This window comes from Salvelinus namaycush, chromosome 22, assembly GCF_016432855.1.
Source record: "Salvelinus namaycush isolate Seneca chromosome 22, SaNama_1.0, whole genome shotgun sequence".
In the NCBI taxonomy this organism is placed as follows: Eukaryota; Metazoa; Chordata; class Actinopteri; order Salmoniformes; family Salmonidae; genus Salvelinus; species Salvelinus namaycush.
In genome coordinates, this window is record NC_052328.1 from 24,409,362 (window position 1) to 24,428,351 (window position 18,990).

The 18,990-nt window shown below is 43.6% G+C and overlaps 1 protein-coding gene across 1 annotated transcript in view; it reads left to right on the top strand.

Moving 5' to 3' along the window:
- The window catches only part of LOC120017802 (formin-2-like), a 50,347-nt gene that overhangs the window by 24,870 nt on the left and 6,487 nt on the right, over positions 1-18,990 (top strand). The window contains exons 8-13 of the mRNA XM_038960773.1: positions 3,368-3,459; positions 3,555-3,684; positions 4,058-4,204; positions 4,586-4,645; positions 5,164-5,284; positions 8,492-8,584. Coding sequence (XP_038816701.1) covers positions 3,368-3,459; positions 3,555-3,684; positions 4,058-4,204; positions 4,586-4,645; positions 5,164-5,284; positions 8,492-8,584 — 643 coding nt within the window. The remainder of the gene's footprint in view (positions 1-3,367; positions 3,460-3,554; positions 3,685-4,057; positions 4,205-4,585; positions 4,646-5,163; positions 5,285-8,491; positions 8,585-18,990) is intronic.

The following is an 18,990-nucleotide window of genomic DNA, read 5'->3' on the forward strand; positions in this document are numbered from 1 at the left end:
TCTACATTACCACAAGTCATGTAAGATACACCAACTCACACCAGTTCCATGTAAAGGTTATTGCTCAACAATATCAACTAGATTTGGAGCTTTTGGACTCCAAATGTAGTGGTTTACAACGAAACCATCATTGTTTAATTTTCATGTCATATAGTTACAGAAAGCTATCATTTGATTATATTATATAATGTAGTCAAGCCACAGTATTAGCGACTAGTTGTAAATCAGTCAACAGTTATTAATTTTGTTTTATTTGGACTACTAAACTAAAAGTACAATTCCCATCAATTAAGTGCACCTTCCTTGGAACATGTGGGAAGGCGGGCTTTTCATAAACAGTCTTTGAATCTTTAGTCATTACCTAAGTCTTTATAGTGTTTCCAGAATAGTTGAATGATTTTGTTGTGGATGTCAGTTCCACAGCGTCTGCTCTGAACATGCCTCTGTATCTAGAGTTCATGTTCCATCTGGTCCACTTGAAAGGCAAACTAAAGGAAATGTACTTTAAATACCAAAACAAACATGGAAGCCACAATCCCTATTGGTATGTGTGGTGTTTGGCCACAGAGTCAGCCCTGTGTACTGTATGTATGCTGGAAGGGGATAGACTTTTCTCTAGTAAACATCTATTGTCGTTTAAAGAAGTTGGATCCTCTCTTGTAAGACATGCATTATCATACAATCATACATATTATCTCTATTGGATTTGAATGTATTTCTCTACACTGGTATAATAGGCACTGTTTTATTAAAGTACAATGGGATAATGTAATAAAGTGTGTTGTTATTTAATTACAATAGAATACAATATTTAATTACAACTACATCATTGGCCCTGCAAGACGTTAACCGGCCAGTGGAGGCTGCTGAAGGGAGGACTGCTCATAATAATGGCCGGAACGGAGCCAATGGAATGGCATCAAACACATGGAAACCATGTATTTGATGTATTTGATACCGTTCCACTGATTACCATGAGCTCGTCCTCCCCAATTAAAGTTCCACCAACCTCCTGTGGTTTAACCTGTCTCTTTTAGCTGAACATTTGGATCGTTATGTCAACAAAGAGAGGAGCATGAAAAGGAACATGTTTTTTCAATTTCAACCTTGATACAGGTTTAAGATACTATGACATTCCTGAGAAGCTTTTGGCTGGGCAACACAAGAGGCCCGTCCTTTGACTTCTAGAGCCACATTAATAATATTGAAAATGACTGTGGCTTCAGACATGGTGTAGTTTTGAGGAAATGTGTCATAACCCATAAGAGTCTAGGTTCTGTCTAAACCGGAGTTGGGGGGGAAGTACTACTAAGCTATATGGAATTGTTTTAAGAAGGTCATACCAAGGATCATTTTGCTATTTGATTTTGAATTTTAAGACCCCTTGAAGAATCAAAAAAATATATTCTAAAATGATTTGATGAACATTTTTAATTGGCCTTTTTGCTATTAGCCCATACAAACGCATTTAGTGTGGGCGAAACAACCAACATGTACTTGTTCGTGAGAGTCTCACCTTTACACAGACTGATCTTATTAGTGTGTAGCCCAAACTGTTCAGATGCTACAGACAGAAGTTGACAGATCAGCTGTACCGATTTCAGACGAGTCCCAAGACGCTTGTGGGGGTTGGAGAACACCATTGTGTTCTTGAGAGTCTCATCTTTCCACAGAGGGGTCTTAATAGTTTGTAGGCCAAACCGTTCAGACGCTACATACGATTCTGTGAGAAGACCGATTTTCGGGATGTCTCATGGTCTGACAAACACCGCTCTAGCTCTGTCACCTCTTACCGCAGATGCGGAAGTGTTACATCGGCAGATGTGGTGGATTGAGACACATCCAATGCAATATTGGATGTGTCTCAATATCTGTAGCTTAAACTGGCTGATTTTTATGGGTATTTTTTTATTACGCTAATTAGATTTCCACGGGGGCGTGGACATCGACCTTAATAACAGAGGGTCTGCTCAACCCACCCTCATCTCTCTCCCTCTTCTGTCTTGCCTGAGGCTGTGTTATTGAGTTGAGGAGCCAAATTGTTTCTCTTTTGTATTGCGACTCCCTCCTGTCTCCCAGTCTCCAACCCCTAACCACAGTTGGCAGTGTAGCCTCCCTAACTTCGGAATAAGGGGTTCTAATGGTTACACCCTCACAGTTCTAGAACACACTCACAAACACAGAGCCATGGAGAAGGTCACTCCTCACTTCACAGTAAGACGTGGAGTCACCCTGTCTGTGGGCTCTGAAAATATAACCATTACTGCTCTCACAACACGAACCCACAGGAAGGAAGAGGTCACTGTGAGGTACCCCTCCCCACAAATATCAGGAGTCATAATCATCTGACACGACTCTTAGAAGTTCAGGGAACCCCTCCCAACACCACATTACTGTGCACGTGATAAGCATCAGCATGACAAACCCCAACACTTGCGCTCATGATATCTACTCAGAGGCTGAGACTGCCAGGGTTGAGGAACATTATAACAACACTGTCACCTTGTATGAAAAACAAAGGATTGGTGACAGTGACATGGGTCAATACAATAATAGCACCTCAGGCTACGTTCTCGGTCATCAGAAAACAATCTTGACTTGAAGTTTAGTGCCATACATGGGAGGTTTAGAAAAACACAGTTGACCAGAAATAAAGGATTGGTCACATAGCAGTGGCCTTTCTCTGGAATGTTGCATGAAACTTTCTCTCATACTATCACAGCCAAAGAGAAATGTACCAATTCATAGATCTCACCATCATATCGTCTTGTCCACAAATTACTCCTCACGTTGGTACACCCAGAAGTTAAAAAAGGACCTGTTTCATGTTAAATGTATTTACACTTTAAAACATATCGTTAACCAGAACCAGAGCTTACCGAAAGCAGACCCAAAGCAGAGTGTGTTGAATACTAATTTGAACTGTGTTTGATCTGCTGCTGCTGAGTTATTCCTGGGCCAGACTCTGGAGTCAACGTCAGCTCCCCTAACCTGCTTCCTCAGACAAGCCTGAAGTCATGAGACTTAAAGAGTTTACATTTCTCTGTGTCGGCCGTTTTATGGTTTTGCCATTCTGCATCAGGCCTGTCAACCTCTATTGTCTTCTTGCTTTTGTTAAATGATACGCCATCTCTGGCCTGGTTTATTTTTCTTCGATCACCTTGTACTAAACTGTGGTTTTGTGTCAGGGAATGTGAAAATATCTTATAAATCGAAACCATACTATAGTGTTTATAAAGTATCTACAAAGGCTGTATTTGACCACATTCAGGTCCCTTCTATGTGCAAGAACAGGGTATGTGTGCATGTACGGTATATCTTTGTTTCACTTACTGTTACCCAATATCACACTCTTTACCTATTTCAGAGAGCCCAGCAAGATGAGATGGAGAAGATTGAGAAGCACATCAAGTCATCCAAAGATAAAGACGACTCGAAGCCATTGGACAAGCCTGAACAGTGAGAGCAAATGTAGGCCAAGAAAATCACAATTTCAAAATGGTGTCTGCCTTTTATCACTATTATCTTGTTCTTGTACTTTCCTCTTCCCTAAGGTTTCTCTTCCAGCTGTCCCAAATCCCAAATTTCTCAGGAAGGGTGTTTTGCATCCTCTTCCAATCAACCTTTGATGAATGTATCTCCTCCATCCTCCGGAAAGTTGAAATCCTTCAGAGAGTGTGTACGGTGAGTCTCCTCTACATCTGTCTGAAAACAGCCTGTACTGTTAGCGGACAATGTAATGTACAGCCATGCATCGAGAGTGTTCAGTACATAAGGAATGAAAGCCAGGATCTCTGGCGAGGGACAATATACAGTATGCCTCCTAGATACCAGATGCACCGAACTGAACTATCTCTTGCTCTTCTTCAGTTTGTCTATTTCCCCCCTCGATCTTCTCTTTCTCTATCCTCTTTTCTTTGTTATTCTTCTTGTCACTTTGCTTCCGGCTTCTCTACCTCTCTCTTATATATTTCCCTTTCTCCTTCTCGTCCCTCTCTCCGTCATTCCACCCCTTCCTCAACTCCTTGTCTCTGTCTTTCCCCATGCTGTGTATCAGACTCTGCAGAGAGGTCAGTGTGTGATGCAGGTGCTAGGTCTCGTCTTAGCTTTTGGGAACTTCATGAACGGAGGGAACCGATCGCGCGGGCAGGCTGACGGCTTCACTCTGGACATCCTGCCCAAACTCAAGGACGTCAAGAGCAGTGTGAGTGTATGTTGAGCTCTGACCATAACTGCCTTATTACGGTGCTTAGGGAATGTCTTTGTCCCCAAATGAGTGAGTGACTGACTGCTTGTTAGATTTTTGGTGTACCACCAGTGTTGTCCTGTAAGAACATAGTGGTCAGTGTTTTCAGTATTGGAATCCCAGAGAGGTGCCCATAAAGAATATAAGACAAGTTACCAGCATTAAGTTATGACACTCTCCCCAGCAGATGTTTCACTTGTGTTTGATGCATTGCTTCTAAGTCCTCTTTAGATGTTTTCTCCATACAAATTAGAACATTCTGCTCTAAAATGATTAGATTAATGACAAAAAGGATTTACGGTTTATTTATTTGGATCTTTTCAACTGTCTCTCTTTCAGGATAACTCTCAGAGTCTTTTGTCATTCATCGTTGCTTACTATCTAAGGCACTTTGATGAGGTATGTTCTAGTTCCTGTTTATTTGAATCACTTTCTGATTTACTCTGATTTGCTGGGATATCTTTCCAGAACCCTTTTCATCTTCTCTCTCGCCAGAGGATAGCGTGGCTTATTTTTTTAATCAAATTATTTATTTTCCTTTCCTTTTCTCAGTTCAGCTCGACCTGTAGCACGTTAGCTGGCACAGGATCCAAAGGGGGCCTATTGTAAATAATTAGGTTAGCCAGATGAGATGAACTCAGCCGAGAGTATGTTGCCAAAATCAACCTACACGACACTGTTCTGGGCTCCTAATGGCTCCCTGGTAACACTGATTGACAGGATAAACGTATTCTTTGATTACAATGGCTCCTCTCTAGCTGACGACTATAACCACTACCACCATGCAACCTTATCTTACTGGGAATGTTTGGACTACTGATAAGAATGGTCGAGACATCCAGCCCAATGTTAACTGAGATGTATGCTGGAGAGGGTTGATGATGATTGACTTTGACTGTGTGTCTGTATGTTGTCAGGACGCAGGTAGAGAGACCTGTGTCTACCCTCTCCCCGAACCCCAGGATCTCTTCCAGGCCTCTCAGATGAAGTTTGAGGACTTTCAGAGAGATCTACGCAAGCTAAGGAAAGACCTCAAAGGTGAGACTGGCTCCCACAAATACACTGCTCAAAAAAATAAAGGGAACACTTAAACAACACAATGTAACTCCAAGTCAATCACACTTCTGTGAAATCAAACTGTCCACTTAGGAAGCAACACTGATTGAAAATAAATGTCACATGCTGTTGTGCAAATGGAATAGACAACAGGTGGAAATTATAGGCAATTAGCAAGACACCCCCAATAAAGGAGTGGTTCTGCAGGTGGTGACCACAGACCACTTCTCAGTTCCTATGCTTCCTGGCTGATGTTTTGGTCACTTTTGAATGCTGGCGGTGCTTTCACTCTAGTGGTAGCATGAGACGGAGTCTACAACACACACAAGTGGCTCAGGTAGTGCAGCTCATCCAGGATGGCACATCAATGCGAGCTGTGGCAAGAAGGTTTGCTGTGTCTGTCAACGTAGTGTCCAGAGCATGGAGGCGCTACCAGGAGACAGGCCAGTACATCAGGAGACGTGGAGGAGGCCGTAGGAGGGCAACAACCCAGCAGCAGGACCGCTACCTCCGCCTTTGTGCAAGGAGGAGCAGGAGGAGCACTGCCAGAGCCCTGCAAAATGACCTCCAGCAGGCCACAAATGTGCATGTGTCTGCTCAAACGGTCAGAAACAGACTCCATGAGGGTGGTATGATGGCCCGACATCCACAGGTGGGGGTTGTGCTTACAGCCCAACACCGTGCAGGACGTTTGGCATTTGCCAGAGAACACCAAGATTGGCAAATTCGCCACTGGCGCCCTGTGCTCTTCACAGATGAAAGCAGGTTCACACTGAGCACGTGACAGACGTGACAGAGTCTGGAGACGCCGTGGAGAACGTTCTGCTGCCTGCAACATCCTCCAGCATGACCGGTTTGGCGGTGGGTCAGTCATGGTGTGGGGTGGCATTTCTTTGGGGGGCCGCACAGCCCTCCATGTGCTCGCCAGAGGTAGCCTGACTGCCATTAGGTACCGAGATGAGATCCTCAGACCCCTTGTGAGACCATATGCTGGTGCGGTTGGCCCTGGGTTCCTCCTAATGCAAGACAATGCTAGACCTCATGTGGCTGGAGTGTGTCAGCAGTTCCTGCAAGAAGAAGGCATTGATGCTATGGACTGGCCCGCCCGTTCCCCAGACCTGAATCCAATTGAGCACATCTGGGACATCATGTCTCGCTCCATCCACCAATGCCACGTTGCACCACAGACTGTCCAGGAGTTGGCAGATGCTTTAGTCCAGGTCTGGGAGGAGATCCCTCAGGAGACCATCCGCCACCTCATCAGGAGCATGCCCAGGCGTTGTAGGGAGGTCATACAGGCACGTGGAGGCCACACACACTACTGAGCCTCATTTTGACTTGTTTTAAGGACATTACATCAAAGTCGGATCAGCCTGTAGTGTGGTTTTCCACTTTAATTTTGAGTGTGACTCCAAATCCAGACCTCCATGGGTTGATAAATTTGATTTCCATTGATAATTGTTGTGTGATTTTGTTGTCAGCACATTCAACTATGTAAAGAAAAAAGTATTTAATAAGAATATTTCATTCATTCAGATCTAGGATGTGTTATTTTAGTGTTCCCTTTATTTTTTTGAGCAGTGTATATTAGCTCCATTTGGAGCTCCACTGACAAACCTTGTCACCAACACCAGGTAGTAAATCTGAATCAATGTTGATTATGACAGGTGTCACATCATATTTATGACCCATTGTGTAGGATTTATGAAAGTATAACTCAGGTGAAATGCATCCCTGTATCTCGATCATGGGAAATTCTTCCAAGTGTGCCCAGCCATAGTGATGTTTTGATCACAGAACAGGGCCAACAGATAGCATCTGTTTGTCGTACAGACCACCAAACCAGATGGAGAGTCAGGACCAGACTCCTGTAGAATCACAACACAGAGAGCCAAACAAGCCAGGTTCAAGGGGCTTCTCCTACCTGTGTGCCCCAGCTCAGGCCCCTCAGAGTGGGTCAAGGACCTGGAGAGGCCGCCTTATTTATGCTACCCCCTGCATACTCACATTACAAACCATAAGATCTGAAGGTCCCATAATTAAAACCTTCAAAACTATCAGTGTACTGGGTTGGTAGCAATACTGTTTGACAGCCATCCAGTTGAGCAAGAACAGAATATAGTCTGTGTATCCTTTTCATAATAGTTCAACCTAAATACTAGGTCACTTCACATAAAATACAAGTCCAGGTAGCACTTACAAAAATGTTTTAGAGGTTTACAGGGAATTACTGACTAAGGCTGAAGTCTGTCAAGTCTTTTCCCAACAAAAAGCCCTGATGAAGTGTGGAAATCAGATTACACACTTAAAGCCAAGCTCATTGGTTGAAAACAAAATCCCTGTGCGACCGAATGAATGACTGAATGGGGAAATACTTATTATATTCATTAGTCAGTCCTGACTCATTCAACACTTACAGCACGTTATAGGGGTCTACAGGTGGGGAAACATTAACGCTAACAGAGTGCATCTATTTTATGTGTCAATCAAGAATAATCACCCAAATCTCCTCTCTTCTCTATCATGTTTTATGTATCTTACTGTTAAACCAAGGCTCCTATTTTTTTTTACTGAACTGCAATCAATCTTGTGAAGCTTCCGATTATCAGGTTTCCAAGGTCCACTGGGAGACTGACTCACGTACTCATTCCCAATGGCAGAGTACCATGATGGTGTACATAAATGCTTCATCACATACTGTAGGTTCTCTTTACTTTAGAGGGAACAGCTGAGTGTTGTAACAGATGTGGGCTTCGATGACAGTTGCCTGGGGATTAGGTTAATTAGTAGGCATCCCACAGCAGTGGGCTTGGATGGCCCTCAGGACAACAGCTAGCTCCACAGAGGGGGCCATATGGTCAACCAATTAACTCTGAGAACTCTGGCAGGCAAGTTTTGGATTCATCATGGGCGCTGATGGACCGTGACTCTGGGGTGCGCCAAGGGACGCTTAAGGGGTCTGCAGGTTCCAAGGGTATCACTCATTGTTTGGAGAAAAGTATTAGGGTGAATGGGAATGCATCATTACTGGTTAGTTTGCCTTTTCCCAATCCACATCAGTTATACACATTATGTTCAGTAATTAGCCCCAATTACACAAAAAGGTAGAGTGTAATACTGCAATGTCAAAAATAGTCTTTACAAGCTGTCTCATTCTTTTTCTTCCTTCTTTGTCCTCCTCCACTCCAGCTTGCCTGGCCGAGACAGAGAAGGTCTGTCAGGTCTCTTCTGAAGAGCACCTGCAACCCTTTAAAGAGAAGATGGAGGGGTTTCTGAGCCAAGGTGAGTTTGCGAACACAGACTACAGACAGGCAAGAGGTGAAGGTGCCCCAGTTGTGGTTACTTGACAAATTACTCAACCATCACTGAGGCCATTTTGGGTTGTGGCTGAGACAAATGGACCATTGATCAATGACAAAGGAAGCCATTTTGGTTCTTCAAGTAGTGAGAGTCAAGCTTCGAGACGGGTCATTGATACCCCTTATCCTTGGTGCAACTAAAGTGTAACTGCCCCAAAGATGAAGGCCAATGACTAATGCCTCAGATATCCCACTGGGTTATGTTCAGTGTCAGAATACCTGACATGAGGAAGCCATCTTGGATCTGTGTTAGAGAATAGAGTGTAGAGATGGGCAGTTGATCATCATGCTAACCTTTGGTTAGACTGCACTGCATCTGTCCTGCCAAGACTGATGTCTCAGTTGCTCTTCTGGTTAATGTACAGTGTTTAGAAGAAAGATGTGCAGAGACCATCATTCTACCTGCTCAGACCTGCACCTTGTGACTATTTGCACTGACTCTCCGCACATCAAACCCTTACACACAAGCACACAAGCACGCACACACACACAAGCACATGCACACACACACAGACACACACAAGCACATAGACATAGACATAGACCCACACACATGCACACACACACAGACACACACACAAGCACACACACACAGACACACACAAGCACACGCACACACACACACACACACACACACACACGCACACACAGTCAATGCTGCTGTTCTATTATATACTATTTATTCAACTGAACAACCAAGTCACTACCCACTTTATATTGTAAATACAGTCATAATTGACATAGCACACTCATAATCTATGCTGTATATTGTATACATATCAGGTTATTGCAATGCATATTACCTTCTTCTTATAACTTATTTTATTATTGTACTGCAATGTTGAGGGAGCTAGCATTTCACTGCACATGTTACACCTGCTATAAACTGTGTACGTGACGAATACAGTTTGATTAGATTTTTATTTGAATCAATGCAGTTTCCATGGAGACCTCTACTTACACCAGACTGCATTGAATAACTCAAGGCTATTGTTTCAGCTTTGTCCCTGTTATGATGAGCTGCAGCAGCACCTGTTAGCTGAGCCTTTGACCTCTGTCTGAAAGACATTTCAAGAGCAGATGTACATCCAGGCCAAACATGAACACATAATGAGGGCTATAGGCAGGATTGGACCCTGACAGGGTAGATAGTGTAACTGTAATAGCAATCTGGTTTGTCCTTGTCTTCCTCCTCCTGTTCATTCTTCACCTCTTTTCTTTCTCTTTTTACTTTATGGCCTCTGGGAGAGCCTCCTCTCTCAACCTCACTCGTTTACTCTCTCATTCTCTCCATTCCTCCCTCTGTCATATCAGGAAATCAAATAAACACTTGGAGGAAGCTGTTTACCCTGGGAACAGTTAAAACAGGGATGATGAGTTAGCAGTGGAACGAGTGCTGATGATGAATCCACCTAGCGCCTTCCCTTTGTGATCGACCATGTTTGTTTTCATTTGACCACGGTGTGTTTGTTATCACCCTCCCTCCCAGACCCTTTCAACATCATCCTGTAAAAGAGTACCTTCACCCCTGCATCTCAGTCCTTTTAACTTACTTAACGCTGAGGTAAAGCATAGAAAATCTGTTTAAAAGAATGGAACTATGCTCATCATAACAGACAAAATAAGGTTTGGTTTTCATGTCTATTAAAACATGTAGGATATCATTCTAGGCAGTTTTACATAGCAGGCTATTTCTAGCTAACTGTTCCCATTCTTCTTGTAATTCTGAGCTCACTGGCCCCTTCTCAAGTGATGTTGTATTCAAATGAGAGTTGGTAATCTATAACACATGCTCTTCTGCTATGTTGCTCACTGTCCTTGAGTCCAACTTTAAAGGAAGCCTGGATGAAAGCGTCTCTCTGAAATAAATATTGGGTTTTCCCTTTGATGCAAATGACGAGGTTGTCCTCAGAGAGAGAGGAATGTTCGGCGTAACACTGACATGTGACTTGGAAGGCTCCAGACTAAATTCGCTGGGTGCCTCCACTGCGGCAAAAAAAAGCAACAACAGCAATGTCTTATTTGTGTTATTTCTATAATTTCTGACCCTGGAGTTAAACAGTTTCTGGCTCCACAGTTTCCACCACTCTTGTTTATTTTCTGACCATGAAACTAACCACAGAATAACAGTGAAAGGGGACTCGTAGGAACGGCACTGTTTGGTCTAGCTCGATTTTCCCCGCTTGTTTCACAGATTCTCATGCATGCGATGCCTTTGATGGAGTCTCTGTGCCTCCGAACAGAACATTGGCCATGTGATTATCTGTTTCTGATGGAAATATTAAGATTAGTAATATTGTCTGCATGCTCTCTTTAGGGGACTGACTACTGCCTTGGCTACAAGGGTTGCCTACTCATACCATGTCAGATAAGATGTATTCGGTGTTTTCCAGAATTTATTTTTAAACCTCTAGACAGGTATTGTACATACACTACCGATCAAAAGTTTCGGGTTACTTAGAAATGTCCTTGTTTTTGAAAGAAAAGCTCATTTTTTGTCCATTAAAATAACATCAAATTGATCAGAAATACAGTGTAAACGTTGTTAATGTTGTAAATGACTATTGTAGCTGGAAACGGCAGATTTTTAATGGAATATCTACATAGGCGTACAGAGGCCCATTATCAGCAAACATCACTCTTGTGTTCCAATGGCACGTTGTGTTAGCGAATCCAAGTTTATCATTTTAAAAGGCTAATTTATCATTAGAAAACCCTTTTGAAATTATGTTAGCACAGCTAACATTTGTCCTGACACTGTTGTCCTGATTAAAGAAACAATAAAACTGGCCTTCTTTAGACTAGTTGAGTATCTGGAGCCGGGGGCGGCAGGGTAGCCTAGTGGTTAGAGCGTTGGACTAGTAACCGAAAGGTTGCAAGATCGAATCTGTTGTTCTGCCCCTGAACAAGGCAGTTAACCCACTGTTCCTAGGCCATCATTGAAAATAAGTATTTGTTCTTAACTGACTTGCCTGGTAAAATGAAGGTAAAAAAAAATCTGGAGCATATTTGTGGGTTCGATTACAGGCTCAAAATGTCCAGAAACAAATAACTTTCTTCTGAAAGTCGTCAGTCTATTCTTGTTCTGAGAAATGAAAGCTATTCCATGCGAGAAATTGCCAAGAAACTGAAGATCTCGTTCAACGCTGTGTACTACTCCTTTCTCAGAACAGCGCAAACTGGCTCTAACCAGAATAGAAAGAGGAGAGGGATGCCCCGGTGCACAACTGAGCAAGAGGACAAGTAGATTAGAGAGTCTAGTTTGAGAAACAGACACCTCACAAGTCCTCAACTGGCAGCTTATAGAAGGCCGGTATTAACTCACCACATACAGTCCATGTTGTATGACATTTTGGATGGATTCAAAATGGATTCCATACTTCTTTGCTGATTGTTATGCTGTTGCATTAATCTGATGATGTCCATCCTGTTCAGATTTCTGATTGGTTATTGATGAGCAATAGGAAGCAGATGTAGAAGAGAGGATCAGTATTAGAATGATTTAGTACAGGGAGCCGTGGACAAAAGTGATCGTCCCATTGGACATGTCAAGGTTTCTTAGATGTCGCTCTGGCTTCAATTACACGCAGCGATTTGATGTTCCCTGGATAAAGACAGGCCGAAGATCCATGCCAAGAAAGATTCCTACCCGTCTACTTTAGTGGATGTCTTGGAAGGCTATGAAGAGGCTATAGGTTTTAGGTTGCTATGGATTTGGAAGCTGCCCTTGAAGGCTACTAACAACATGTCTTATATGGTATCTATCTACCGTATAGGATTGTGTGTGAAAGCAATATAGCTGGTGAAACACGCAGATGAGATTGGCTGGGTTTGAACCTGGGTCGCATGCATGCCACACGACTGTTGTCAGTCCAAGAGCAAGCGTGGTTCACCAAACCACCTAAGGTACAGTTCACCTTCGCTTTGACATCCTCGTCTGCATACTACAAGACTGTGTTAGCCCACTCAACTAAAACGTTGGCCTATAGGCATTTTCTCAGGGAGCTAATGCAAGTCAGGTCTCAGACAAAGACTGGTTCACCAGAACACCTTGGTTACAGTATCACAGACTTCCTCAATATCTCAATGAAAATGAGCTGCACTGTACATCAAAAAAAAATTATAAGATGTTGATTCATTGTACATTTGTAAGGCAACCAGCTGCAATAGGATTGTGAGTCTTCATACACAAACTTTTTGTTGTGAGTTTGCTCAACACATAATTTTTTTGCAACTCACTATCCTATTGCAGCTGGTTGCCTTACAATTGTACGTCGAATCAACATCTTTGTTTATACAGGGTGGAAGGAGAGAGAATTATGAAAAAATCCTCCTAAGGCTAAGGATATCTTCTGGAATTCCTCTGAGTTTGAGGATATTTCACAATAATTCCCTGAACTCATTAATACTAAATGTACACAAAGAACACTTGCCTTGAAAACCATGGTGTTCATTTGTCAGTGGTGCCACCGCAGTCAGTTCAACACTCAATTACATGAACTAACCCTGAAAATGACAGCAAGTGTTATTAATGTTGATGTGTGAAATCCTGTGTAAACTGTCTATACAGGGGAAACCCAGTCATTCTGCCTATATGAGAAATTGTATAAGCTACACTACATAGACAAAAGTATGTGGACGTCGAACATCTCTTTCCAAAATCATGGGCATTAATATGGAGTTGCTATAACTGCTATAACAACCTCCACTCTTCTGGGAAGGATTTCCACTAGATGCTGGAACATTGCTTCCATTCAGCCACAAGAGCATTAGTGAGGTCGGGCACTGAAGTTGGGAAATTAGGCCTAGCTCGCAGTTGGTGTTCCAATTCATCCCCAAGGTGTTCGATGGGGTTGAGGTCAGAGCTCTGTGCAGGCCAGTCAAGTTCTTCTACACCGACAAAACATTTCTGTATGGACCTCGCTTCGTGCACGGGGGCATTCAAATCAAATCAAATCAAATGTATTTATATAGCCCTTCGTACATCAGCTGATATCTCAAAGTGCTGTACAGAAACCCAGCCTAAAACCCCAAACAGCAAGCAATGCAGGTGTAGAAGCACGGTGGCTAGGAAAAACTCCCTAGAAAGGCCAAAACCTAGGAAGAAACCTAGAGAGGAACCAGGCTATGAGGGGTGGCCAGTCCTCTTCTGGCTGTGCCGGGTGGAGATTATAACAGAACATGGCCAAGATGTTCAAATGTTCATAAATGACCAGCATGGTCAAATAATAATAATCACAGTAGTTGTCGAGGGTGCAGCACCTCAGGAGTAAATGTCAGTTGGCTTTTCATAGCCGATCATTAAGACTATCACTACCGCTCCTGCGGTCTCTAGAGAGTTGAAAACAGCAGGTCTGGGACAGGTAGCACGTCCGGTGAACAGGTCAGGGTTCCATAGCCGCAGGCAGAACAGTTGAAACTGGAGCAGCAGCACGGCCAGGTGGACTGGGGACAGCAAGGAGTCATCGTGTCAGGTCGTCCTGAGGCATGGTCCTAGGGCTCAGGTCCTCCGAGAGAGAGAAAGAAAGAGAGAAAGAGAGAATTAGAGAGAGCATACTTAAATTCACACAGGACACCGGATAAGACAGAAGTACTCCAGATATAACAAACTGACCCTAGCCCCCCGACACATAAACTAATGCAGCATAAATACTGGAGGCTGAGACAGGAGGGGTCAGGAGACACTGTGGCCCCATCCGATGATACCCCCGAACAGGGCCAAACAGGAAGGATATAACCACACCCTCTTTGCCAAGGCACAGCCCCCACACCACTAGAGGGATATCTTCAACCACCAACTTACCATCCTGAGACAAGGCCGAGTATAGCCCACAAAGATCTCCGCCACAGCACAACCCAAGGGGGGGCGCCAACCCAGACAGGAAGATTATGAAAGAGCACCACTCAGCCCCTGTAATAGGGTTAGAGGCAGAGAATCCCAGTGGAGAGAGGGGGACCGGACAGGCAGAGACAGCAAGGGTGGTTCGTTGCTCCAGAGCCTTTCCGTTCACCTTCACACTCCTGGGCCAGACTACACTCAATCATAGGACCTACTGAAGAGATGAGTCTTCAATAAAGACTTAAAGGTTGAGACCGAGTCTGCGTCTCTCACATGGGTAGGCAGACCATTCCATAAAAATGGAGATCTATAGGAGAAAGCCCTGCCTCCAGCTGTTTGCTTAGAAATTCTAGGGACAATTAGGAGGCCTGCGTCTTGTGACCGTAGCTTACGTGTAGGTACGTACGGCAGGACCAACTCGGAAAGATAGGTAGGAGCAAGCCCAAGTAACGCTTTGTAGGTTAACAGTAAAACCTTGAAATCAGCCCTTGCCTTAACAGGAAGCCAGTGTAGGGAGGCTAGCACTGGAGTAATATGATCAAATTTTTGGGTTCTAGTCAGGATTCTAGCAGCCGTATTTAGCACTAACTGAAGTTTATTTAGTGCTTTATCCGGGTAGCCGGAAAGTATAGCATTGCAGTAGTCTAACCTAGAAGTAACAAAAGCATGGATACATTTTTCTGCATCATTTTTGGACAGAAAATTTCTGATTTTTGCAATGTTACGTAGATGGAAAAAAGCTGTCCTTGAAACAGTCTTGATATGTTCGTCAAAAGAGAGATCAGGGTCCAGAGTAACGCCGAGGTCCTTCACAGTTTTATTTGAGACGACTTTACAACCATCAAGATTAATTGTCAGATTTAACAGAAGATCTCTTTGTTTCTTGGGACCTAGAACAAGCATCTCTGTTTTGTCCGAGTTTAAAAGTAGAACGCTTTCAGCCATCCACTTCCTTACGTCTGAAACACAGGCTTCTAGCGAGGGCAATTTTGGGGCTTCACCATGTTTCATTGAAATGTACAGCTGTGTGTCATCCACATAGCAGTGAAAGTTAACATTATGTTTTTGAATGACATCCCCAAGAGGTAAAATATATAGTGAAAACAATAGTGGTCCTAAAACGGAACCTTGAGGAACACCGAAATGTACAGTTGATTTGTCACAGGACAAATCATTCACAGAGACAAACTGATATCTTTCCGACAGATAAGATCTTAACCAGGCGAGAACTTGTCCGTGTAGACCAATTTGGGTTTCCAATCTCTCCAAAAGAATGTGGTGATCGATGGTATCAAAGGCAGCACTAAGGTCTAGTAGCACGAGGACAGATGCAGAGCCTCGGTCTGACGCCATTAAAAGGTAAGTTACCACCTTCACAAGTGCAGTCTCAGTGCTATGATGGGGTCTAAAACCAGACTGAAGCATGTCGTATACATTGTTTGTCTTCAGGAAGGCAGTGAGTTGCTGCGCAACAGCTTTTTCTAAAATCTTTGAGAGGAATGGAAGATTCGATATAGGCCGATAGTTTTTTATATTTTCTGGGTCAAAATTTGGCTTTTTCAAGAGAGGCTTTATTACTGCCACTTTTAGTGAGTTTGGTACACATCCAGTGGATAGAGAGCCGTTTATTATGTTCAACATAGGAAGGCCAAGCACATGAAGCAGCTCTTTAAGTAGTTTAGATGGAATAGGGTCCAGTATGCAGCTTGAAGGTTTAGAGGCCATGATTATTTTCATCATTGTGTCAAGAGATATAGTACTATAACACTTAAGTGTCTCTCTTGATCCTAGGTCCTGGCAGAGTTGTGCAGACTCAGGACAGCTGAGCTTTGGAGGAATACGCAGATTTAAAGAGGAGTCCGTAATTTGCTTTCTAATGATCATGATCTTTTCCTCAAAGAAGTTCATGAATTTATTACTGCTGAAGTGAAAGCCATCCTCACTTGGGGAATGCTGCTTTTTAGTTAGCTTTGCGACAGTATCAAAAATAAATTTTGGATTGTTCTTATTTTCCTCAATTAAGTTGGAAAAATAGGATGATCGAGCAGCAGTGAGGGCTCTTCGATACTGCACGGTACTGTCTTTCCAAGCTAGTCGGAAGACTTCCAGTTTGGTGTGGCGCCATTTCCGTTCCAGTTTTCTGGAAGCTTGCTTCAGAGCTCGGGTATTTTCTGTATACCAGGGAGCTAGTTTCTTATGACAAATGTTTTTAGTTTTTAGGGGTGCAACTGCATCTAGGGTATTGCGCAAGGTTAAATTGAGTTCCTCAGTTAGGTGGTTAACTGATTTTTGACTGATTTTTGTCCTCTGACGTCCTTGGGTAGGCAGAAGGAGTCTGGAAGGGCATCAAGGAATCTTTGTGTTGTCTGAGAATTTATAGCACAACTTTTGATGCTCCTTGGTTGGGGTCTGAGCAGATTATTTGTTGCGATTGCAAACGTAATAAAATGGTGGTCCGATAGTCCAGGATTATGAGGAAAAACATTAAGATCTACAACATTTATTCCATGGGACAAAACTAGGTCCAGAGTATGACTGTGGCAGTGAGTAGGTCCAGAGACATGTTGTGAATATTAAAATCACCAAAAATTAGAATATTATCTGCTATGACTACAAGGTCCGATAGGAATTCAGGGAACTCATTGAGGAACGCTGTATATGGCCCAGGAGGCCTGTAAACAGTAGCTATAAAAAGGGATTGAGTAGGCTGCATAGATTTCATGACTAGAAGCTCAAAAGACGAAAACGTCATTTTTTTTTTTGTAAATTGAAATTTGCTATTGTAAATGTTAGCAACACCTCCGCCTTAGCGGGATGCACGGGGGATATGGTCACTAGTGTAACCAGGAGGTGAGGCCTCATTTATAACAGTAAATTCATCAGGCTTAAGCCATGTTTCAGTCAGGCCAATCACATCAAGATTATGATCAGTGATTAGTTCATTGACTATAACTGCCTTTGAAGTGAGGGATCTAACATTAAGTAGCCCTATTTTGAGATGTGAGGTATCACGATCTCTTTCAATAATGGCAGGAATGGAGGAGGTCTTTATCCTACTGAGATTGCTAAGGCGAACACCGCCATGTTTAGTTTTGCCCAACCTAGGTCGAGGCACAGACACAGTCTCAATGGGGATAGCTGAGCTGACTACACTGACTATTCTAGTGGCAGACTCCACTAAGCTGGCAGGCTGGCTAACAGCCTGCTGCCTGGCCTGCACCCTATTTCATTGTGGAGCTAGAGGAGTTAGAGCCCTGTCTATGTTGGTAGATAAGATGAGAGCACCCCTCCAGCTAGGATGGAGTCCGTCACTCCTCAGCAGGCCAGGCTTGGTCCTGTTTGTGGGTGAGTCCCAGAAAGAGGGCCAATTATCTACAAATTCTATCTTTTGGGAGGGGCAGAAAACAGTCTTCAACCAGCGATTGAGTTGTGAGACTCTGCTGTAGAGCTCATCACTCCCCCTAACTGGGAGGGGGCCAGAGACAAATACTCGATGCCGACACATCTTTCTAGCTGATTTACACGCTGAAGCTATGTTGCGCTTGGTGACCTCTGACTGTTTCATCCTAACATCGTTGGTGCCGACATGGATAACAATATCTCTATACTCTCTACACTCGCCAGTTTTAGCTTTAGCTAGCACCATCTTCAGATTAGCCTTAACGTCGGTAGCCCTGCCCCCTGGTAAACAGTGTATGATCGCTGGATGATTCGTTTTAAGTCTAATACTGCGGGTAATGGAGTCGCCAATGACTAGGGTTTTCAATTTGTCAGAGCTAATGGTGGGAAGCTTCTTTCCTGCTGAAACAGGAAAGGGCTTATCCCAAACTGTTGCCACAAAGTTGGAAGCACAGAATCATCTAGAAAGTCATTGTATGTTGTAGCGTTAAGACTTCCCTTCACTGGAACTAAGGGGCCTAGCCCAAACCATGAAAAACAGCCCCAGACCATTATTCCTTCACCAAATTTTACAGTTGGTACTATCCATTGGGGTAGGTAGCGTTCTCCTGGCTTCCGCCAAACTCAGATTCATCCATCGGACTGCCAGATGGTGAAGCGTAATTCATCACTCCAGAGAACTGCTTCCACTGCTCCAGAGTCCAATGGCGGCGAGCTTTACACCACTCCAGCCGACGCTTTGCGTTGCGCATGGTGATCTTAGGCTTGTGTGCGGCTGCTTGGCCATGGAAACCCATTTCATGAAGCTTCCAATGAACGGTTCTTGTGGTGATGCAGTTTAGAACTCGGTAGTGAGTGTTGCAACTGAGGACAGACGATGTTTATGCACTACACGGTTCAGCATTTGGCGATTCCGTTCTGTGAGCTTGTGTGGCCTACCACTTCGCGGCTGAGCCGTTGTTGCTCCTAGACATTTCCACTTCACAATAACAGCACTTACAGTTGACCGGCAGTTCTAGTAGGGCAGAAATTTGACAATCTGACTTATTGGAAAGGTGGCATCCTATGACGTTGCCACGTTGAAAGTCACT